This window comes from Zeus faber (genome assembly GCF_960531495.2).
Source record: "Zeus faber genome assembly, chromosome: 16".
Classification (NCBI taxonomy): Eukaryota; Metazoa; Chordata; class Actinopteri; order Zeiformes; family Zeidae; genus Zeus; species Zeus faber.
In genome coordinates, this window is record NC_137202.1 from 6368371 (window position 1) to 6389281 (window position 20911).

At 40.7% G+C, this 20911-nt stretch overlaps 2 protein-coding genes across 2 annotated transcripts; both read left to right on the forward strand.

The window, feature by feature from the left end:
• The first annotated feature begins 3320 nt into the window (after positions 1–3320).
• On the forward strand, positions 3321–6705 carry LOC307242683 (centrosomal protein of 55 kDa-like). The gene is made up of 5 exons (XM_080017222.1): positions 3321–3436; positions 4094–4205; positions 4479–4650; positions 5832–5954; positions 6363–6705. Exons 1-5 carry the CDS (start codon positions 3343–3345, stop codon positions 6543–6545), a joined length of 684 nt encoding a protein of 227 aa, XP_079873348.1. The 5' UTR covers positions 3321–3342; the 3' UTR covers positions 6546–6705.
• Positions 6706–10464: 3759 nt separating this feature from the next.
• Positions 10465–19329, forward strand: LOC307242373 (cone cGMP-specific 3',5'-cyclic phosphodiesterase subunit alpha'-like; the record flags this gene model as incomplete). The annotated part of the gene is made up of 22 exons (XM_080016815.1): positions 10465–10932; positions 11182–11334; positions 11691–11780; positions 11906–12046; positions 12164–12238; positions 12336–12400; positions 12517–12583; positions 12699–12746; positions 13066–13215; positions 13307–13450; positions 13573–13638; positions 14100–14246; positions 14733–14840; positions 15203–15312; positions 17021–17108; positions 17224–17324; positions 17442–17549; positions 18165–18228; positions 18332–18406; positions 18504–18587; positions 19034–19181; positions 19292–19329. The coding sequence occupies 22 exons, from the start codon at positions 10465–10467 to the stop codon at positions 19327–19329; spliced, it is 2538 nt and encodes an 845-aa protein (XP_079872941.1).
• Positions 19330–20911: the final 1582 nt, after the last annotated feature.

Sequence of the window (20911 nt, forward strand, 5' to 3'; positions counted from 1 at the left end):
TACAATGCTTCTGAGCAGCATTACGCACATGCAGTAGACAGTGACAATTAAACTTTAGTTCAGAAATGGGCAAACAGAATTTTGCTCATCGTCAATCCCTGGGCAATAATACAAAATGATTTGTCAGCCCTACTCCAAGTTTAGGTTATTTGACTTTGTGCTTTACAACAGTATGCCTGATGTCACCCCACCCCTGATGTCACTCCTCCAGGCTGTGCTGCTTCAAGAAGTCAGAGTCAGACCGTGTCATGGAGGCCGAACAACTCTCCGAGGAGAACGCTTCTCTCAAGAGCGACCTGGACGAGGCGCCGGATTCTGTAACAAATAGGCTCCAGGAGGTAATGTTTGGAGAGGAACATCATCCTTCTGATGGCAATATTAAAAAAGGAACCACATTACCTTGCAAATAAGATAGATTGATACATGGATGGATGGATGGATGATCGATTGATCGATCAATCAATAGCAGCACACATCAAATTAAATAATGTAATAAGAAAAAAAATTGTAAAAAATTGGCAGCACACAATACATTTAAGAATTAACAGTACACCCATATGTATACAATGTGTACTGTATTTAGCACAAAATGGTTATAACACTCTATGTATACAGTAATGCAAAAAGTGTGTATTTAAATATAGCCTGTCTGGCTCAGGTGAATGACATCAAGCCAAATAACTGTAAATATGCATTGATATGCGTAGTATCAGGGCAGAGGCGTGAAACTCATGTTTTCACTACCGTCTGGTGGCCCTCACCTGGGTGGTCATAAAGTGCTTCGAGAGGCTGATTAAGGACTACATCTAAGCCTCCCTCCCCTGCACCATTGACCCGCTGCAGTTTGCGTATCGGCCGAACAGATCCACGGAAGACGCGGTCTCCCAGGTACTGCACACCACGCTCACGCACCTGGATGGCCAGCAGTGGGGCTATGCGAAATTGCTGTTCATTAACTACAGTTCAGCTTTAAAATACCATAGTCCCCACCAGACTGGCTGTCAAGCTGCAGGAGCTCGGACTGAACACTCTGTTGTGTGTTTGGATCCTGGACTTCCTCACAGCCAGTCCCCAGGTGGTTAGGGCGGGGAGGCACACGTCCAGCACCCTCACCCTGAACATAGGGTTGCGTCCTCAGCCCCCTACTGTACTCCCTGACTGTGTGGCCAGGTCCAGCTCCAACACCATCATGAAGTTTGCCGACGACACCGTCGTGGTGGTCCTCTTGTCACCTTCTTGTCGTCATCACCGACGACGACAAGAAGGCCTACCGTGAGGAGGTGGCTGACCTGTAAATCTGGTGCCAGGACAACAGCCTCCTCCTGAACGTCAGCAAAACCAAGGAGCTGATTGTGGACTTTATGAGAGGACTACAACCGCGTGTGCCGTTGGGGATTAATGGGACTTCTGTCGACAGGGTGGGAAGCGTCAAGTACCCGGGAGTCCACATCCCGGAGGACTTAACATGGACTATACATACAGACGCTTTGGTGAGAAAGGCGAGGCAGCGCCTTTACCGCCTCAGGCAGCTGAATAAATTTAGGGTCTCGGCGAGGATCCTCGAGTCCTTCTACTGTGGAGCAGTGGAGAGCATCCTGACAGGCAACATCACTGCCTGGTTTGGGAACTGTACTGCTCAGGACAGGCGGGCCCTGCAGAGGGTGGTGCGTTCGTCCGAACATACCATTGGAACTACCCTCCCCACCCTGCAGGACTTATACACCAGGAGGTGTAGTAGCAGAGCCTGCAGGATCATGAAGGATCCTCACCACCCCAACAACGGACTGTTCCAGCTGCTGCGGTCGGGCAAGCGCCTCTGCAGTCATGTAGTGAGAACAGAGAGACTGAGACAGTTTCTTCCTGCAAGCCATAAGGACTGTCAATGCTGACCTCACTAGGGGTCCTCACTGCAACACGCACATAGGCCCCACTGCCTTACTCTACTGTATGTAGCTTGCTGTACTGCATTCTGTATGACTGTACTCGGTATTAGGATACTGTGCTGTATTTCTGTTCTGTTCGGTGTTACTGTACTACTGTACTGTATATCTCCACACACACTGTATATCTCCACACACACTGCCTCTCTTTAGTCACATTCCACTTTACTGCACATATCTGTATATACATACTAATCTATACCTCTTATACCTCTATACCTCTATTTTGAATTCCCACTCAGCCTCTTACCTTTTTACTCATATTTTATAATATTTACAACCTGAATTACGTTTGAGGAATCAATTAGTTCAGTTAGTTTAGTTAGTAAGCTAATTAGTTAGCTATTTTGTGCCAGTTAGTACTTATTGTGCATAATCTCACAATGACATTTCACTACATATACAGTATGTAAGTGATGAATAAACATCTTGAATCTTAAATCTTTTTGATCATTTACAGAGAATCCACTCCCTTGGAAAAATAAAAGAGGACAACGCTCAACAGCTGAGGGCCAACAATGAGGAGATAGCTCTGCTAAGGTCAAGGCTGGGTGCCGAAGGAGGGGAGCCCCATGCAGATCTGCTGGAACAGATTGGCCGCTATGTCAATGAGAATGAGAAGAAAAATAAGCTTATTGAGACTCTGCAAAGTGAGGCTCTGGAAATCAAAACTAAGCTGGCCCCCATGTCAGTGAGATGGCCGGATCTGGAGAGGAGAATTCCTGAACGGGTATCATAGGGATTATTGTGTGCGCTGTGCAACATTGTTTATTTGAGTTTAAAATATCCTCTGCCACTTTCAACACTAGGTGGCAGCATTGATATTGCAAATCACCCACCCTCAGCTCACCTAAACTGCACAGAGGCCATTTAGTGTTCATAAGATGGAATGCACCTTAAGTTATATGGAATCACTGATTCAATTCAAATTCTGGAAATAATAAAGCTGCAAATGGCTTCTTAGGCCTTGCTGGGACTTTTCACTGGTCACATTCAATGTATAAATTTAGAGATTTGCATATGTTTCTGTTGTGAATACTTTATAAAGCTGCACCGTGTCTTATATTTTCTCTTAGGGCTGCAGTTCTGATAGGCAGGCATCCACCAGCTCAGAGCTGCAGCATCAGCTCACAGATGTAAGCATTGTTAACATTTTACTCAAATTTGCATTAACCATTTTTGTTTTTTTACCTAATGGAGCCTGATGTCATTGGTTTCATTATGTTTTTTTTGTTTGTGTGTGAGTTATTTTCAAACTGAGAAAGTGACCATTTGTTGTCATGCTGGATGCTGGTTGATGGCGCCACCCCCCATAGTTGCTGTCTGTCTGTTGATGGCTTTTTGTTGTGGTTTGATTCCCCCCTAGGCCTTGGAGAAGAACCAGCAGAGAGAGAAGTATGCAATGGTGATTCTGGACAGAATGTTAGGGTTGGAGCATCATCTAAAGCAAGCCAGCCAGGCCTGTTCAAACAAGCACAATGAGGGCCTTTCAGAGGGTGAGCCATGGAGACTGTGGGCAGAGGGCACCCACTATTTGGGCAACTGCTATCAAGAGGGAACAGCAAACAGTCAAAATAGATCTTTTGAACACACAAATTCCCTTGCTGCCCCTCTGTGACGGATTTGAAGTAAATTCATATCTAAAGGCATCCATATGTCACAAGGTGGTAGACGACTAGGGTTGTTTTAAGCATAGCATCTAACGCAAGATAAGATACCGCTTTATTATTCTTAGGTCAGGTCGTATATTCAGGTATCAGAAGAGATTAAAAAAATGAAATAAAAGATTTGAACATATATACTGTAAACAGAAGTTAACAGGGAGTAGCACTATGAAAAATGTACAAATAGTATATACTGTAGCTATAACAGCAATAGTAATAATGACAATAGTAATGGGGATAATAATACTATTAGTTGTAATAAAAAAATTAGTGATAATGGAAGTATACTGTATAATTGTAATACCATAAAGATTCAAGATTCAAGATTTTTATTTGTCACATACATATACATACTTCCATACATATATGCAGTGAAATGTAATAATGTAATGTAATGTAAAAGAAAAATACACATTCCCCTCTTTAATCTTCTTTCTCTTCTTAGTTTCATTATTTTAATTTTGTTAGTTGCATTGCCTCTTATTTCAGAGAGAAAGGATATTTACCAGATGCACAAGCTCTATAACAAACTGCTGGAGGTTCAGAGAGAGCAGGCCGACCTGAATGACATGCAGCAAGCAATAAATGACATGCATCGGAGGTGAGTGACTCTACCTCCTAGATTTTAGAAAGGTAAACCCCATGAAAGTAAAGCCATCTTTACACTGATTCCGACAGCAAAAGACTACCGTGCCTCTGGCTGCTGTCTCTATTATGATAGTGTGATGGCATGTAGTTTGCACCGCATTTACCATTTCCAATGAACGAATGAAATGTGAAAATGTCCTTTATACAGTGTTTCCAAAGAGCACACAAATTAATAAATAAATGAATGAATGAATAAATCTCTCAGTAGATAATCTCTCATGTGAAGTGATAACTGTAGGTACGAGAAGAAGCAGAGAGAAACCGGGGAGCTGCTGAGAAACTCTGCACAGGAGCAGAGACGCTCTGGAGACAGAGAAAGCAGTCTGAGGGCCAACATCCAGGACTTAAAGGGAAGACTCGACCGGGAGAAGCTGAGGTCTGCGGAGTTCCTGCTGCTGGTACGACAGTGTGAGATAAGATCATTTACCCTGTGATTTCAGATGGGAATGACTGTTCGATGATTACATGTTGGTGTGAATCTTCATTTTTCTGATAGTAGCTCACATTTTAAGTTTTTTTAATTATTTTTCTCAAAGTCACGCAGCTTTGCCATATTTTGTATTTAATTCTATTTTGATAGGTGGAAGTGTCATCACTTTATCAAAAATAAAATACAGCTTAATTAAGTAACTTTGACAAAAAAAAGCATGTTAAAATTTGAGCTAGCACTTGGAAAATGGCTTGGGGTAATGTAAAATGTGAGTGCTTACTAGTCTATGCAATTTGACATTGGTATGGTAATTTAACATGTACACTGAATTTCTGTCAAAAGTCAGTGTTTACAAGTCTGGGGAATCGTGTTATGCACAGATGCCTTAGATGCCACAGTCTCACGCTCATTAATTACACCGTAAGTCAATAAACCCAGAGAATTAAACAAAACCCCAGGTTGTGGCTAATCCATCCAGTCTTTTAAAGATACCACCACTTAACCCACTTTAATAAAGATCGACAGATTGTGTTTGTCAGTCTGCTCTCTCCGTCAGTCTGAGTCTGACTCATCCACAGGAACTGGCAGGCCTTATTCTATTCACACCACACGGAGCCCTCTAACAGTGTGGACATGACTGGCTAAGAAAAAAAAAGGGAAAATAATCCTTGTTATTTTAGAATATCAAGAAAAGGGCTCAGTTAGAGATGGCACAACACCATTTTTGGTATTTTGGCACTTTGCTTAAGATGGTCATCTAAAAGCACCCTGAGAAACACATTTAAAGGAAGCCGACCAGGCCTGCTCACACAAGCACAATGAGGGCCATTCAACATTGTCACACAAAAAAACCTGAAATATCATTTAAACTGCAAACTCGTGCAAAAGAAGAATATTTAAAACAAAAATATCTAGTGTTGCAATCACATGGCCATCTTGACTTCTCTTTATGTTTATGTCATCAGCAATGTCTCAAAAGGCATTTCCGCGGTATTTCAGGCTAGATTTGTTTGATTGATTGTTGTTAGATTTTTTTTTTCACCTACGAGGTTATAAATCTAACATTTTTTGGTGGTATTATATAAGATACTGAGTATCGGATTGGTGGCATTTCTAGAATCAACAATTAAACTATATTGCTCAATTTAGTTACAGAAGTCATCCAGAGAGCTGGAATGTTCCAAGAAGGATTGTCTCTATCTCGAAAAACAGCTGCGTAAGGTCCGCGTCGAGCTGCGCACAACAGAAGATTACATGGCAAAACTGTCAGAGGTTGGTATGGATGGAACAAGTCAATACTGCAGTGTCAATGTTGCATCTAGTGAAAATCTATTTTCAGTGAGAGGATTCAAATATTACTGGATTAACATAATAATTAAGAATAGTATTATTTACCAAAGTTACCAAACAACAGAAATATAAAATCTTTATTTGTACAGGTATAATCTAAAATGCCATTGCGAACAAGATCTCATTTGCAACAGAAACCTGAGTAACGATAAGTTTAAGAATATTTTAAAAATAAGTAAATACAATAATAAAAACTGTTAAATCAGTTATATAAAAAGCGGAGAAACAATATAATAAAAGCATTAAGAGATAAAGATAAGATAAAAATACAATTAAAATGGCGAACTGATCCTTTACAGTAAGTCTGACTGTTTGAGGTGCATGTTGCAGAGACAGCAGCACGCTTCCAACTCCGAGTTGGGAGACGAGGCCAGAGTCGATGTCCCTCCCCCTTTCCTCTCCAACATCTCTAAGCTTGACACCAGCTTCCTGCAGTGTCCCTTCTGTGGACTTCAGTGCCCTGTCAGCCAGTCTAGAGAGCTGATGACCCACCTAGACCACTGTGGTAACTGAGCTGAGAGAGACACTCTCATGAAATGTTCATTTTCATATTCATTTCAACGATGCAGTTTGCACATTGAGGTATTAAACAGCCTTTTCTGACTATTGAGTTATGTTAAATTATGTTTGTAAGACCTATGTGGTGAGTTTTGGAGAGTATTTGATATACAATGTTCAGGCTAAGTAGTAGTATTTTTTATTCTAAAAAGTATTACAATGTTTGCAATTTGGTTGTGTATTGAAAACAGTTATACTGTTTTGATAATTTTGAAAGTAGAATGTTTAGTATTTTCTCAAAAACCAATGTTTTCATGCAAACATAATTATAATAAAATGTCGTATCTTGTCTGGTTGCTCTGTGCTTGTGTTTCCGGCCTTGTACTGGTCAAACCAGATGCATAACTCAAAACAGCTTGTGTAAGTTAATCCTCAGCCAACACTATTTAAGGCAAGGGATTTGTATTGCCAGCCAAGAATATGGACGGACAGCGGTACCTTTTGCAGCAGCAACTGCAAATTGCAAGGGAACGTGACGCCCGGGGTTAACCTAGATTCTAACGCATTAGAAAAAGCTGCTAATGATGGTTTAGGTACACCCCGGCTAACATTTCAGGAACATTTCATATGCAAAAGCAATTTAATGAAAGTTTGAATGTGTTGAGCTTATCCAGTCTGAGAGGCAGACTAAGCACCCAGAACCTAACAATACTGTCAAAGGCAGGCCCCCCATAGGCTGAATACTGCAGGTTTGAATGTGCTGCGCTCTCTTGGTTATTGGATAGACAGATTGATAGATTGATACTGTAGGTTGACTGAATCATAAGTGGCCTTCACGAACCCAAGGAAACCTAACAAAAAAGAGTGAGCCCTTAAAATAGATAGTAATATAGACCCTAAATATTTTTACATGTGTTAAAATAAAGGGTTACTCTAGGGAGAAATTAAAAAAAAAACATGTAACCACTACCTGTCGCTTCTCAAATGCATGCAGTACAATGGCGGTCAAACTTGTTAGAAGAAGAATCTTTAATTATCACACGACACATGCAGGCCAGTGAAATGAGGCCTCTGCATCTAACCCATCCTGGCTTGTCCTTCCTCCAGGGGGGCAGCAGTGGGAAGCATTCGTCAACACACCCGGGGACCTGGTAACAAGTGTCCATCGCTGGTCAGACGATGATGGGTGCATGTTTTTGGTGGGGGTCCTTACTGACGTGAGGTGGAGGAAACCCCATGTGAGCACGGGGAGAACATGCAAACTCCACACAGAAAGGCTCCTATTTGGGAGATAACCTGCCCGGTTGTTTTCAACATAAAATAGTAATACTATGCATACATAAGATATAACCAACCAACCAAATATTAAAAGTAATATTATAATAAAATATAAAAAATATATACTGTGTATGTGTGTGTATATATATATATATAAATATTACCAATACCAAATTGATCATTAAAAGTCTAAAACTGAATTTTCTGCAGATGCCCTATATCTGTCTTGTGTGATGACTGTCAAATTTGAACCACAGATGCTGTGGTCAGATTAAGCAGCATTATAAATGTGAGCATTCACCTCCCCCATCTCACGCCCTATCTTCCAGCCTTATCCCTGCTCCCTTAAATATTATACTAATTTCATGGTAACCAGATGGGAATTAAATGTGTATCTTAGATCAAAGGCCTTTTCATCAAGTATGGACGTGAACCATCACACTGTCTTCAAACAATTTTCCTTACCCAGCTAGAAATATTTCTACCTCTCAAAACTGCATCACTCACATTCTATTTGCACCATGGCGGTGAAGGCTCTCTCGGCAGTAATTACTGGAGCTGTGTTCCTGATAACAGAGTTGTGAAATAGTCCAAGCAAACAGCCTTAACATTCTGGATTTGTGTCGTACATTCATTCATTGTGCAGTATGTGATTTTTCTCAGAAAAACGTGTACTTTTACTTAACTGAAGTGCATCTCAAAGAGATACAACATTCTGATTGCGTAAACCATTCAAATATATATTTATCCAGACACATTCATTAAACGAGTCTAAACAGTCAAGTAACATTTAAATTACTAAATATAGGAAATGCAAATTAAACTGAATATGTTTACGTAGCATCTATCAACCAACATACAAAACTAGTGCAAGTTTAATGCCTGGTTATACTGGTACAACTGTTTTTTTAAAATGACATTAGCCTTTTTTGTCATGTCCATCTGGCATGAGAGAGCAGTCTGCTGTTCAATCAGATCTTGACAAGTCTGTTTTCCAACAAGAGGCATTGACACCATTGCATTGATGAAGACTACTACTGAGCTTGGTTTGCAACCCAACAGAATGAGATGGATCTAAAATAAGATGACAACTTTGTAGCCTGCCAGAATTCGTACTGAATTGTCCTTCTGTGCAACGGGAGCATGGTCACTTCTTATTATATTACCTCTGTTGAAGTGCCCCGGGACACAGTCTCTGCGTTGTGTCTCTACGCAACCACATACTGTATCACACCCCTTACAGTATATACTCCTTAAACTTCCTGCCCTTTCAAATGGTCCCCTGCACATGAACTGATTCCTATGTCAGTTACACTGTACACTGTTACCCCTTGTCATGTTTCCCACTGTCATATGAACCTCACAGACTCAGCAAAGAACTCAACACAGGTTTTATGATATAGCTGCTTTATCCAGCTTTTTTTAGGTCTCATTATTATGGAATTATATTACACAAAATACTCAGTTATTTAGAAAACATTCCGATGGTAAAAACATGATCATTGTATATTGACAAAAATGTAGACTAGTAATGCCATTGTGTTATCAGGTTATGATGCATTTACCGCGTTCCAAATTATTATGCAAATGATATTTTTCTCTGATTTTCCTGAATAGTCGATGCAAATGACAGTCAGTATAATTTTCAAGTCATCAACCGTTAGGGTATAATTCGAGTGTTATTTAACAAACCTCCCAATGATAACAGTATTTTTCTCAAAAATAAAACTCAAAATGCACTGTTCCAAATTATTATGCACAACAGAGTTTCAAAACATTTTATAGGTTGTAAAGAACTGAAAATGGTCATTTGTTGAATTTGCAGCATTAGGAGGTCATATTTACTGAAATCAAAAGAAAGTGATGAGTTTTTGGAAAGTTTCTGCTTGAATTTCTTTGCAGGATGTCAGAACAGCCTCCCAGAGCTGCTGTTTTGATGCAAACTGCCTCCCACCCTCATAGATCTTTTGCTTGAGGATGCTCCAAAGTTCACAATAGGGTTGAGATCGGGGGAGGATGGGGGCCACACCATGAGTTTCTCTGATTTTATGCCCATAGCAGCCAATGACACAGAGGTATTCTCTGCGATCTCTGAGATTGATTTCAGTGATCCAAAGAGCCCTGAGACACAATACCATCCATGAGTTTCATTTAAAAACAAAAAATTAAATGTTTAGGACACTTAAATCCAATTTGCATAATAATTTGGAACGCGGTGAATGTGGCTTTAGGAAATCCTAAGATATAAGCACCACCTTGACATCTCACCCCTTGCCCTCTTAACACGGTACATGCCATAACACAGCCATCTTTACCAGTGATGGGATTGACCTTTCAAAAAATGACAAGCTGCTGGATTTGCAGGTTAAGGAAGCTCAGGGGCTTTATGACTCTTGCGTCACAACCATTAGCGCCCCCTGGGATCGTGTTACCCAGTAAGCCACTCACTATCTTCTGTTACTGGGGAGTGCCTGTACGTTGGGGCTTGAGCTTCAGTCCCCTGTGCTTAGCAGAGATCAGGAGATGCCTCAATAGGGTCGAGACTGGCACAGCTTTTGGAGACCACCTTTGCGTGTGCTGTTTATCTACCCAACTTTGCCAAGGGGTACATCTCTGAGCAGCGAGAGAAGGGACCTTTGTACAAACCTTGGGCAAAATGGCAGACAAGGACAGCGTGGAGAAGTTCCTTGACAACAACCCACAGTTTGCCAAGGAGTATTATGAGAAGAAGGTCAAAGCAGATGTGATCACTGCTGCCTTCAACAATCAGGTGCAGGTGAAAGACGCGTCATCTTACAAGGATGTCACCAGCATACAAGAGGCTGAATTTATATTTGAGCTCATCAAGGAGATGCAAGGCACCAACCCGATGGAGAAAGTATTGCACAAAGTCCTCCAGAGGATTTCTCTGATGATCCAGGCCGATCGTTGCAGCTACTTTGCCTGCAGGTCCCGAAACGGCACACCTGAGCTGTACACTGTACTGTTTGATGTAACAGCGACCTCTCCGTTTGATACAAACTTGGTGAACCCCAATGTGGAGATTGTGTTCCCGACTGATATGGGCATTGTTGGATGGACAGCCCACTCCAAAAAACCTCAAAACGTCCCTGATGTGAAGAAGGTAAGCCGTCTGAATGTCATGCAGCTGTGATTTCCCAATGTTTCAGAGGTTTTTCAAAGACAGAAAATCTGGTTTGTATGTAGAATTCCCTCTGCCAATTCACTGGTTCAACAGAAATGTAGTGTAACAGCGGCACTATGTTGTCCCACACTAAAAACATTGTTCAGGATCTTATCCAAGCTCTATGAACTTCAATCAACACGATGACCTGTGAACGTCAACCCTTATCTTGCCATTGTGTCTTTCCAGAACTCTCACTTCAGCAACTTTGTGGATAATCAGACAAAGTATTCCACCAAATGCATGCTTACTGCCCCTGTCATGAGTGGGAAGGAGCCCATTGCTGTTTTAATGGCACTGAACAAGCAAGGGGCCAATGAGTTCTCGAAGAGTGACCAGGAGGTAGGATGGAAGAAAGTTACCTTGTCCCAAAATAGTTGCCGATCCTATTCATCCTTTATGTGCCTCTGCTACTCTTACTAGGTGGTCAAAGTATTCCTTTGGGGTCACACGGTTTCAGTATTTCAGTTACGAAGAGAATAAGGTCATTCAAAAAAGTATATTTGTACAGTATGGAAATGCTTTAAGCCCTTGACTTCCTGTCTCTGACCCTGAAAAGCTTGACTGAGCAATCACAGTTACGACAATTCAACTCATAATCCAGTTCGAAAGGGGAGCCATTTTTTTTTTTTTCTTGTAGCCCTGCTTGTTACGTTGCTTATATTTGTCATTGTGATTATGACTGCTCTCCTCTTCAGCTCTTCCATAAATATGTGAACTTCGCTGCTGTGATCGCCCTCCAGGCACACACTGCCTATATGTGGGATGTCGAGTCCAGGAGAAGCCAGGTACATAAATAAACACCCCATTAGAGCTTTGGATTGTCGAACAATACCGCTACAGATGTATTGACTTGACCAAACTGACCCCCCCCCCAAAAAAGAAAAAGCTGAAAGTCTTCTCTCCACTTTAGGTTTTGCTGTGGTCAGCCAGCAAAGTGTTTGAGGAATTAACAGATGTTGAAAGACAGTTTCACAAAGCGCTGTACACAGTTAGGACTTACCTCAAATGTGAGAGATACTCGGTGGGACTTTTGGACATGACCAAAGAAAAGGTGTGTTGGAGACCATAATGAGCTGATCTTTTTTTTTGTTTTTTACACAAAGTAAACCATCTTAGGACTTTACAGCGTAGTACGAGGTATAATGACTGAAGGTCTTTTTCCGAACAGGAATTCTTTGACGAGTGGGCCATCAAACTAGGAGATCAGGAGCCGTACAAGGGCCCAAAGACACCTGATGGCAGAGTAAGTAAACCGTCAAAACATTTCATTACAAATAAGCCTCTGTACAATGTAAATATGTACATGTACATGTAAAACCATTCTTATACATTTTATTTAGGAAGTCATTTTCTACAAGATTATTGATTACTTACTGGAGGACAAAGAGGAGATCAAAGTTATTCCGTGAGTAGTGAACCACGACACACTGACGTAGTATGTTGACAAATGACTCCCCAAGTAACACGGTGCTGGATGAAAAACTTTATTTACACCTCGATCACTCTTTTCTGCCCTCACAGAGGCCCCCCTGCTGACCACTGGGCACTTGTCAGTGGGCTGCCAACTTATGTGGCTGAGAATGGTTTTGTAAGTTGTCTAGTTTGGATACTTTGCCCCAATGCCTTCGACATACAACTGAAAGCCTAATGATATGAAATATTTTAGAGTATGTAATGTAGAAACCTACTTTTTTCTCTGCCAGATTTGCAACATGATGAACGCCAGTGCAGAAGAGTATTTTACATTTCAGGTGAGACAACCCTCGTCAATAACTGACTAGAAGCAATTGAGGGGGGGGTCAAAGTAAAATTATTGACATAGAATATTGAAATTTAGTTGTTTTTTTTTACCTTTTAAAAAATATAATCTTTTGGTGAATATTGGTGAGTTTTTTGTTGTTGTGAGATTTTCACATATTGCCGCTTATTATCCAGAGCTTAGTCCGCCAAGGAAAATGCCAAGCAAATATTTTACAAACCCCTGCCCTAGACAAGTCCATCTTCTCTTACTGATGCAGCGGATGTGGCTGTATAATTTTAAAAATAACATTGATGTTTAATTTTTGGCAGAAAGAAGCAGTGGATGAGACAGGGTGGAAGATCAAGAACGTCCTCGCCCTCCCCATTGTCAACAAAAAGGAAGAAATAGTCGGAATTGCCACTTTTTTCAATAGAACCGATGGCAAACCATTTGATGAGAATGATGAGCAAATAACAGAGGTATGGCATTACACACAAGTCGAGTGAGCTTATTTGCCAATAACATTGATCAGTCTCATGATGCTTGGGATGGCTTCTTCCTTATCGCAAGGCGCTGACGCAGTTCCTCGGCTGGTCCATGATAAACTGTGACACGTACGATAAACTGAACCGAACCGAGTGGAGGAGAGACGTGACCCAGGAGATGCTCATGTGCCAGATCAAGGCCACACCCAGTGAAGTGCAGACCATTCTGGTAAGCACAGCCAATTGATTTGTATTATTTCAATTGTTTGGTGAGGGCGACTCGAAGCTTGTTGCACAAGGAGGTGAATGATGATACATTTCCACATATTTGAACTCCTGTTTTTACAACAGAACACAGTGCAAAAGATGAGCAGTGAACCAGAGGAATGTGACCAGAAAGAGATGTACAAGCTTTTGGTAAGCGATGGTGATGTTATCATTATAACCTTTTCAACCAGTAGGATCATCTGTATTGGGTGCATAACACTACAATTCCTATAATTCAATATATTTGAAAGTCTTACGTGTTTTCAACGTAGTTTTCACTCTGAGACGGTGGCCTGACCAGTGCATCCTTGTGTGGATAGGCAGACCCCGCCACCAACAATAGAAACAGAATATAAAGGAGCAAATTTATAATGCAGATACAGTGACTGGCTGTTTCTTATAAAGTGCCTGAGTAAAGTTACAAATAATATTACGGATTTCCACTCTTAAAATGAAACATACATTTTTCATGCACTTTTGTGAGGACAATCTGATGATGCCTAAAGGAACTATGTGGACAAAATGTGTCGCCTTGACTTGTTGACCAGAACCATAGCTTAGCTGGAAGGGAGTCTTTGCTCACTGTTTGGACTTTTGTTTCCGACGAGCAGAGGACCAACATCCCCGATGCCAAGAAGACGGAGCTGACGGAGTTCCGATTCAGCGACTTCCCCTTGTCAGAGTTAGAACTCATCAAGTGCGGCATCCGCTGCTTCTTCGAGCTGGGAGTCGTGGAGAAGTTCAAAGTACCGGCTGAGGTGCGGTATCATCTGGGAAATGACACTTTCCATGTTCACCATAAATCCTACACTGCTTGTAGTTATTTATAAGCTGGCCTGTCGCAAATAAGATATTTTAGTTGCCGATTAGAAAATATTAGAAAATGATCGCAATCAGCTTAACTCATCGGATCAGGCGATGATGTAACAATTGTGGCAGCTCTATTTTTATAATAAAATACAAGAAATATTTAATTTCATCATTCGTTTTGATTATGAATATTATTATTATCATTATTATTATTATCCTAGCATTCTAAAGAGTTAAGGCTGACCCACAACTGACTTGTTTGATGAAATTTGATTATATATGTCCTTTTTTAGTACTTTTTCGAGTTTTTCACTTGAAGTGTTGAGTGTCAAAAACGTAGCATTTGCAATAATTCATTTAGTAATTGGATAATAATTCATAAAATCACAGAGTCAGAGAATTATATTCCTTGTTTTGTTTCCCCCATCTTACAGGTTCTGACAAGGTGGATGTACACCGTTCGCAAGGGTTACCGTGACATCACCTACCACAACTGGAGGCACGGCTTTAACGTCGGTCAGACCATGTTCACACTGCTGGTGGTACGTCATACATCTGTGGAAATAATTAAAGGATAGGTTCCCGATTTTTCAACCCCAGCCTTGTTATAATGTTGGTCCCCATCATTTATAACGTCGACACCTTTACAGCACAGTCTTCCTGTCTGCAAAAACTTGATAAAATGCACGGTTTGCCACCATTTATTTTTTCATTACAACATACAAAGACCGTCATTAATGTGAGTGAATTTAACATGTTCAAAATCTGGGTTTGAAAAATGGCGACACTTTCCTTTGATGATTGAGGGATCTACGTCCAATGTGTAGAAGACCCATGACTCAAATGATTTATCCCAAAGGAGCCTCAGAAATAACAGATGGTTTTCTTTCCTGTTCTTCAACAGACGGGAAAACTGAAAAAGTACTACTCAGATCTCGAGGCCTTTGCTATGGTCGCTGCTGGATTCTGCCATGACATCGACCACAGAGGAACAAACAATCTCTATCAGACAAAGTAAGAATCAAGGTTGTGATTTTTGGAAGGTGGCACCAGAGGGAGACAATTAGAGGAGACGGAGCACTGGCAGACCTACGAAGGGAAAATCTGCAACGTTACTCAGGATAGGATACTATCACGATAGTTCAACACTGTGAGGACTATTCTCAGAATTTCTTCGAGTCGTTTCAAGTAACATTCATAACAACATTCATTCGCTGAGGAATGGTCGTGATCCTCTGATGTCAGTAAAAATCGATGACCTCAAACTGATGGTAGGAGGTATATAATGTTTATTTTCGTTAAATCCATTTTGCTTCCCTTTATTGTTTGGCAAATATTCTCTGAATTGTTAAATCTTAAACTATTTGAAACAGACAAACATCAGAAGCTACAAACACGGTTGCGTCTTGTTTGAACCAATATGTCACAAGCCTCTCGTGGTTTAAGTTCCATCCAAATTGATCCACATACAGAGCAGAAATTTGTGAAAAACCAACCAAATTTGACATCAAGTATCCAGGTGGTCCTGCTTGACCGACACGCCACTGTTTATAAACAAAATGAACGAGATGAGATTTAAAAGTAAGACGCTTTATGACATCATCATACTATTTACTATACTATACTATACTATACTATACTATTTACTATCCATCGCTCTGTAGTGGTTAGAGATTACAAACTATGCGTTTATGTGTATATTACATGTGGACTTTCTTACCTGGTAGATGTCTGTGGATCTGTTTGATTGATATTTTATCTCCGTGGTCTCCATAACTATGCCGGATTAATGAAAAATCCGGGGGGAAAAAGTAGTCCACAAAAACTCGTGATCACGTCGAGTCGAGTCCACTGTGTGCAAGAAGGTGATGCGTTCAAGATCCAGCAAGCCGTCAGAAAAACAGAAGCCGTGCAATGCAATACCACAACGTTTTTGGTATTTCATGGAGGCGAAACTTATTAAAAATGGAATTCAAATGTAATCCAAGGGAAGAAAGTCTCCACTAAAATTACATAAGTTCGACTACTATCGCAAAACTCAGTAAATACGTAAACCTACGTAAATATGTGATAATTGATGCACACAAGACACAACGTCACCTGTTGTTACGGGCGTTGGTGTACTAACACACAACAAGGTAAGTTATAACAATGACAAAGTTTTGTTTAAAGTAAAAAATAAACGGTTGTTTTTCAGAACGTCTAGATATGCAGTTTCCTACAATTAAACTAAGAAAACTTAAATGAAAATGCAGGAAGTGTTGAGTATTCTTTCATAATAATTCTAATGCCAAATGAATGGTAAAGTTCCATAAATGTTGTCTGCATTACAATATGGACAAGGAATCTACAAACAACAATGAGAACGTTTCATATGTGTTGTCGTCCAAGTTTGATTCACAAGGATCTACATTTGAATCAAGAAATATTGATGAAACTTTACAAACTCACTGAAAATGGAAGCACAATGAGAACACAGTCAGTTTGTGACATCATGAGCCAACGCTACATAATTCCACAGTTCGTCTCCGAGTGGTTGTAAAAATTGAAAAATTGTAACTCGTGTTACATTGCACAAAGCCAAAAGAACTGTAATACGTATCAGACATAACTGGAACCGGTGTATTGCTGCCTGCAGCTATATTTATTGTTGTTATTATTAATACTGCTCCCATGCCATTAAAAATGAGACCGATTCATTGTGGCGGATTGTTTTTTGCAGGAGTGCATCTCCGCTTGCAAAGCTCCACAGCACGTCCATCATGGAGAGGCATCATCTGGAGTACAGCAAGACCCTGATGGAGAACGAGGTGGGTCCTCTAACGGTCATGGTTGCTCATATTTACAAAGTTTTCGGCTGCGATCGTGCCGACACATTTGTCAACGCCGACTCACTCTCTGACTGGACACGTCTGTTTTACGCAGAACCTCAACATCTTCCAAAACCTTCAGAAGCGTCAGTTTGAGACCGTTCAGCATCTTTTCGAAGTCTGCATCATCGCTACTGATCTGGCACTCTATTTCAAGTAAGAAACGCCCCCACTCAGGGTTCAGTGCAGCAATGTATTTTCATTCATTTTAAGTGTGAGTGAGATGTCAATTTCTTTAAACTTTAGGTAACAGAGTTTTGTTTCGCCACTCAGGAAAAGAATCATGTTCCAGCAAATAATCAACACCATTGAACCCTTCCCAGATGAGAAGGAAAAGCTCAATTATATCTCCAACAACGCAACGAGGAAGGAAATCATCATGTAAACACACTTTTTCAATTTTAGCTTTAAGTTAAGCCTTCTAGGGCAGCATTTCCTGGTAACCCAGCTGGTTCTTATTCAGTTTTACAAATAATAAGCATTAAAAGTCATTAAATGGTCTTATATTTGAGTTGATGAGGTATTAATTTCAATGTATAGCTTTTGTCTGATGGTATATATCCATACAGTATATTACCTTTTGTCAAAATGAGTCCAGTTCATCTGCATCAGAGTCAACATTTATGATATTACCGATACTTACCTTCACACTTACACCTACCTGTTCTAGATGAACCCAACTCACTTTATACTCACCTTGGTACTTACCTGTAGAGAGAAATTCAAGATTTGAGTATACTAACCTGTAAATCCTGTGGAAAAAAGTCCTGATTAGATCCATTCCAGTTCCTAATAACGTACCTTGCTATATCTGACCTGAAGGAATAGAATCACCTCGTTCATAACCTTCTCTATTTCTACCCTAATACCTGTACCGCACCCGCCTTTTTACGTACCTGCAATAAGCGCTTTATTGAATGAGAGAGAGATGATCTGTCCGAAAATCATCGTTAAATGTCGCTCATTTTACAACATAATGCACGGTCCCCTCTACAGGGCGATGATGATGACTGCTTGCGACTTGTCGGCCATTACAAAGCCGTGGGAAGTGCAGAGCAAGGTCTGTCGGCCTCCCCGCGAGCCTCAACCATCCCAACAAACCCAAATTAAAACCATGTTCTGTCTTTTATTCATGCTCTTCTTGCTTCCCCCGGGTCTCCTAGGTGGCCCTGATGGTGGCAGCAGAGTTCTGGGAACAGGGAGACTTGGAGAGGACCGTTCTGGATCAGAACCCTATTGTATGGCGCAGGTTTTTTTTTTCATTTTACCACAAAACTGCTTGTGTTTTTGTTGTCTTTCACTCTAACTCTCAACAAATGATTGTTTCCTCTCCAGCCGATGATGGACAGAAACCATGCTGATGAGCTTCCCAAGATGCAGTGTGGTTTCATTGACTTTGTGTGCTCTTTTGTGTACAAGGTATTCCTCAGCCTGCGCTTAAATATGGGACTTTTTTTTTTTGTGGCACTCTGAAAATATTTTACCCCGAATCTGCAATATTCATCATTGTGTGAATGTGTCGGGGCTCTTGCGATCCTTACATTTTATTTGGCGCTGCCCTTTTTTATTTATTTTCTGCCACTACCATAGTAGAAGCCTATAATAGTGTAAGACACATCCACCATATGGCGAAAAGCAATGAATATTGTAACATAAACATTAGCCTCAACCCAACCGATCAAAATGGGCCTAATTCTTATTCTATTTATTGCAACATTAATAACATTCACTTAAAATTCCCGTGAAATTTGAATGCAAACATGATTATAGAATCTGACGATTTAAAAAAATGATCTCGATCTGCTCAAATTAATACTAGTGGGCGAGGCGTGTGTCTAACACCTGCAATGTGTCGCACTCTGCAGGAATTTTCCAGGTTTCACCCAGAGATCCAGCCCATGTTCGACGGCTTGAACAACAACAGAGCGGAGTGGAGAGCATTGGCCGACGTGCACGAGGCCAAGATCAAGGCGATCGAGGATGAGAAGAAGAGGCTGGAAGGCGGAGACCAGCGTGAGTCTCCGCGTCCACATCGGCAGCCGCCGATTCTCTAACGAGCGCAGTCTGTGCCGTTGACGCTCTCTTACTTTTCTTTCTTTTTTTTTTGGGATGTTTTGCTGCAGCTGAAGGCGGAAAGTCCAAGACGTGCGTGATCTCCTAGATCCGCCACTGAAGCGCTTCTGGATGTTTGCCTGGGTGCGTTTGCGTGTCTTGCGTGTGTGCTGTGTATTTACATGTGAGAAATTATCTGGTGAGTGTGGAGTCCCTCTTTAGGCAGAGGGGCAAATAATGCATCAAACATCAGTGATTATTTTTATAAATTTGTTTTTAGCCACGTCTCACTTCACTCAGTAAGATGCACGATATACTGCATGTCTATATAAATAAAATATGTATTTTACTTGATTTACCGAAAATTTTACTTGCTTTAGGCTTTGACATTTATATCATATTGCAACGTGATAAATGTACACCGCAAATTGTAATCGATGCAGTTTGAATGTCCGAAAATCGAAGCGTTCTATACTTGAAATAACATAAAAACAATTGTGTGCATGGTTACGAATGCAGCCAATATGCTCATTTAGAGAATATCATTGTTTTGCTTTCGGCACTTTCTTCAAATCAGAAGTCATACTTATATTTCCCACCATGTGGCCGCAGCCAACACGTGAGGGATGTAAGAAGATTGGGCCGAATTGGATTTGGTTATAATCCAGTTGGCGTGCTGAGGCTTTCGTTTCTAAGTCCCCTGCTTACATAAAGCGCAGGTCCTGTTTGGCCAGTGAGGAGCTCGGGGTTCAGCTGTCTGTAGTAAACAGGGCACTGCCCGGTCAGGGAGCTGACCACTTGTTGCTGCTCAGGTAGGTTACTTAGAGTATACAAGTAATCACATTAGAACCAGATTGCACTCGATCTCTAAATGGAAAAAGTTGCATTATATTAGAAACCCTGTATCTGACACATGTAGAAATTGTATTTTATTGACTTTGATTATGCGACTTATTGATATGTATTGTATATATTACTATGTTATATATTATGATAGATATGATTCTGAGAATGTTATTGTCACATGATATGAATCATGGAAGTATTAATAAAGTTCATTTTTGCAAGCAACTTTTGCTTGTGCCGTTTAAGTGCAATTCAAGTCAAAATGTCGATTTTCAGACCTGGGGAAACAGTCTGTTCTAGGTGGAGGAGGATCGAGATAAAGGATTTATTTCTTTTATCCATCATTCTTTGTATCGGTCTTTCAGTTTGGGTCCTGACCCACAGTTCTGCTGGCGGCTCATAGATGAGGTCCATTGTTAATTGGGCGGCAATGGTTTGTCATTTTTCAAAAGCAGGGTCGGTCAACAATCTCACTAGAGAGCTGTGGAAAGACTACTTCCTATCTTTACACTGCTGATATGAATTCATCAAGTAGCATCAGATTTTTGGTATAAACAGGATGTCTGCAAATGTACTTTTTGTTAATGTTCTGGGGGGTGTTTCAATGACTTACACCGTGCCCTGCAGTTTTCCTGCTCTCTGCTGGTTCAATGCATGCTCCGTGTTTTTAATGATGACCTCCGTGTGACCCCCTCAGTAAATCTCAGGGTCGGAATATCCCCTGCAGGGTCAAAGGTCATGCTAATGCGCTCACATCATTAATGTGTCTATGAAAGTATCAAAGTAGTAAAATAGTATCAAAGTAACAAATAAGTATCGAATAAGATGTTTACGCCACTTGTTTT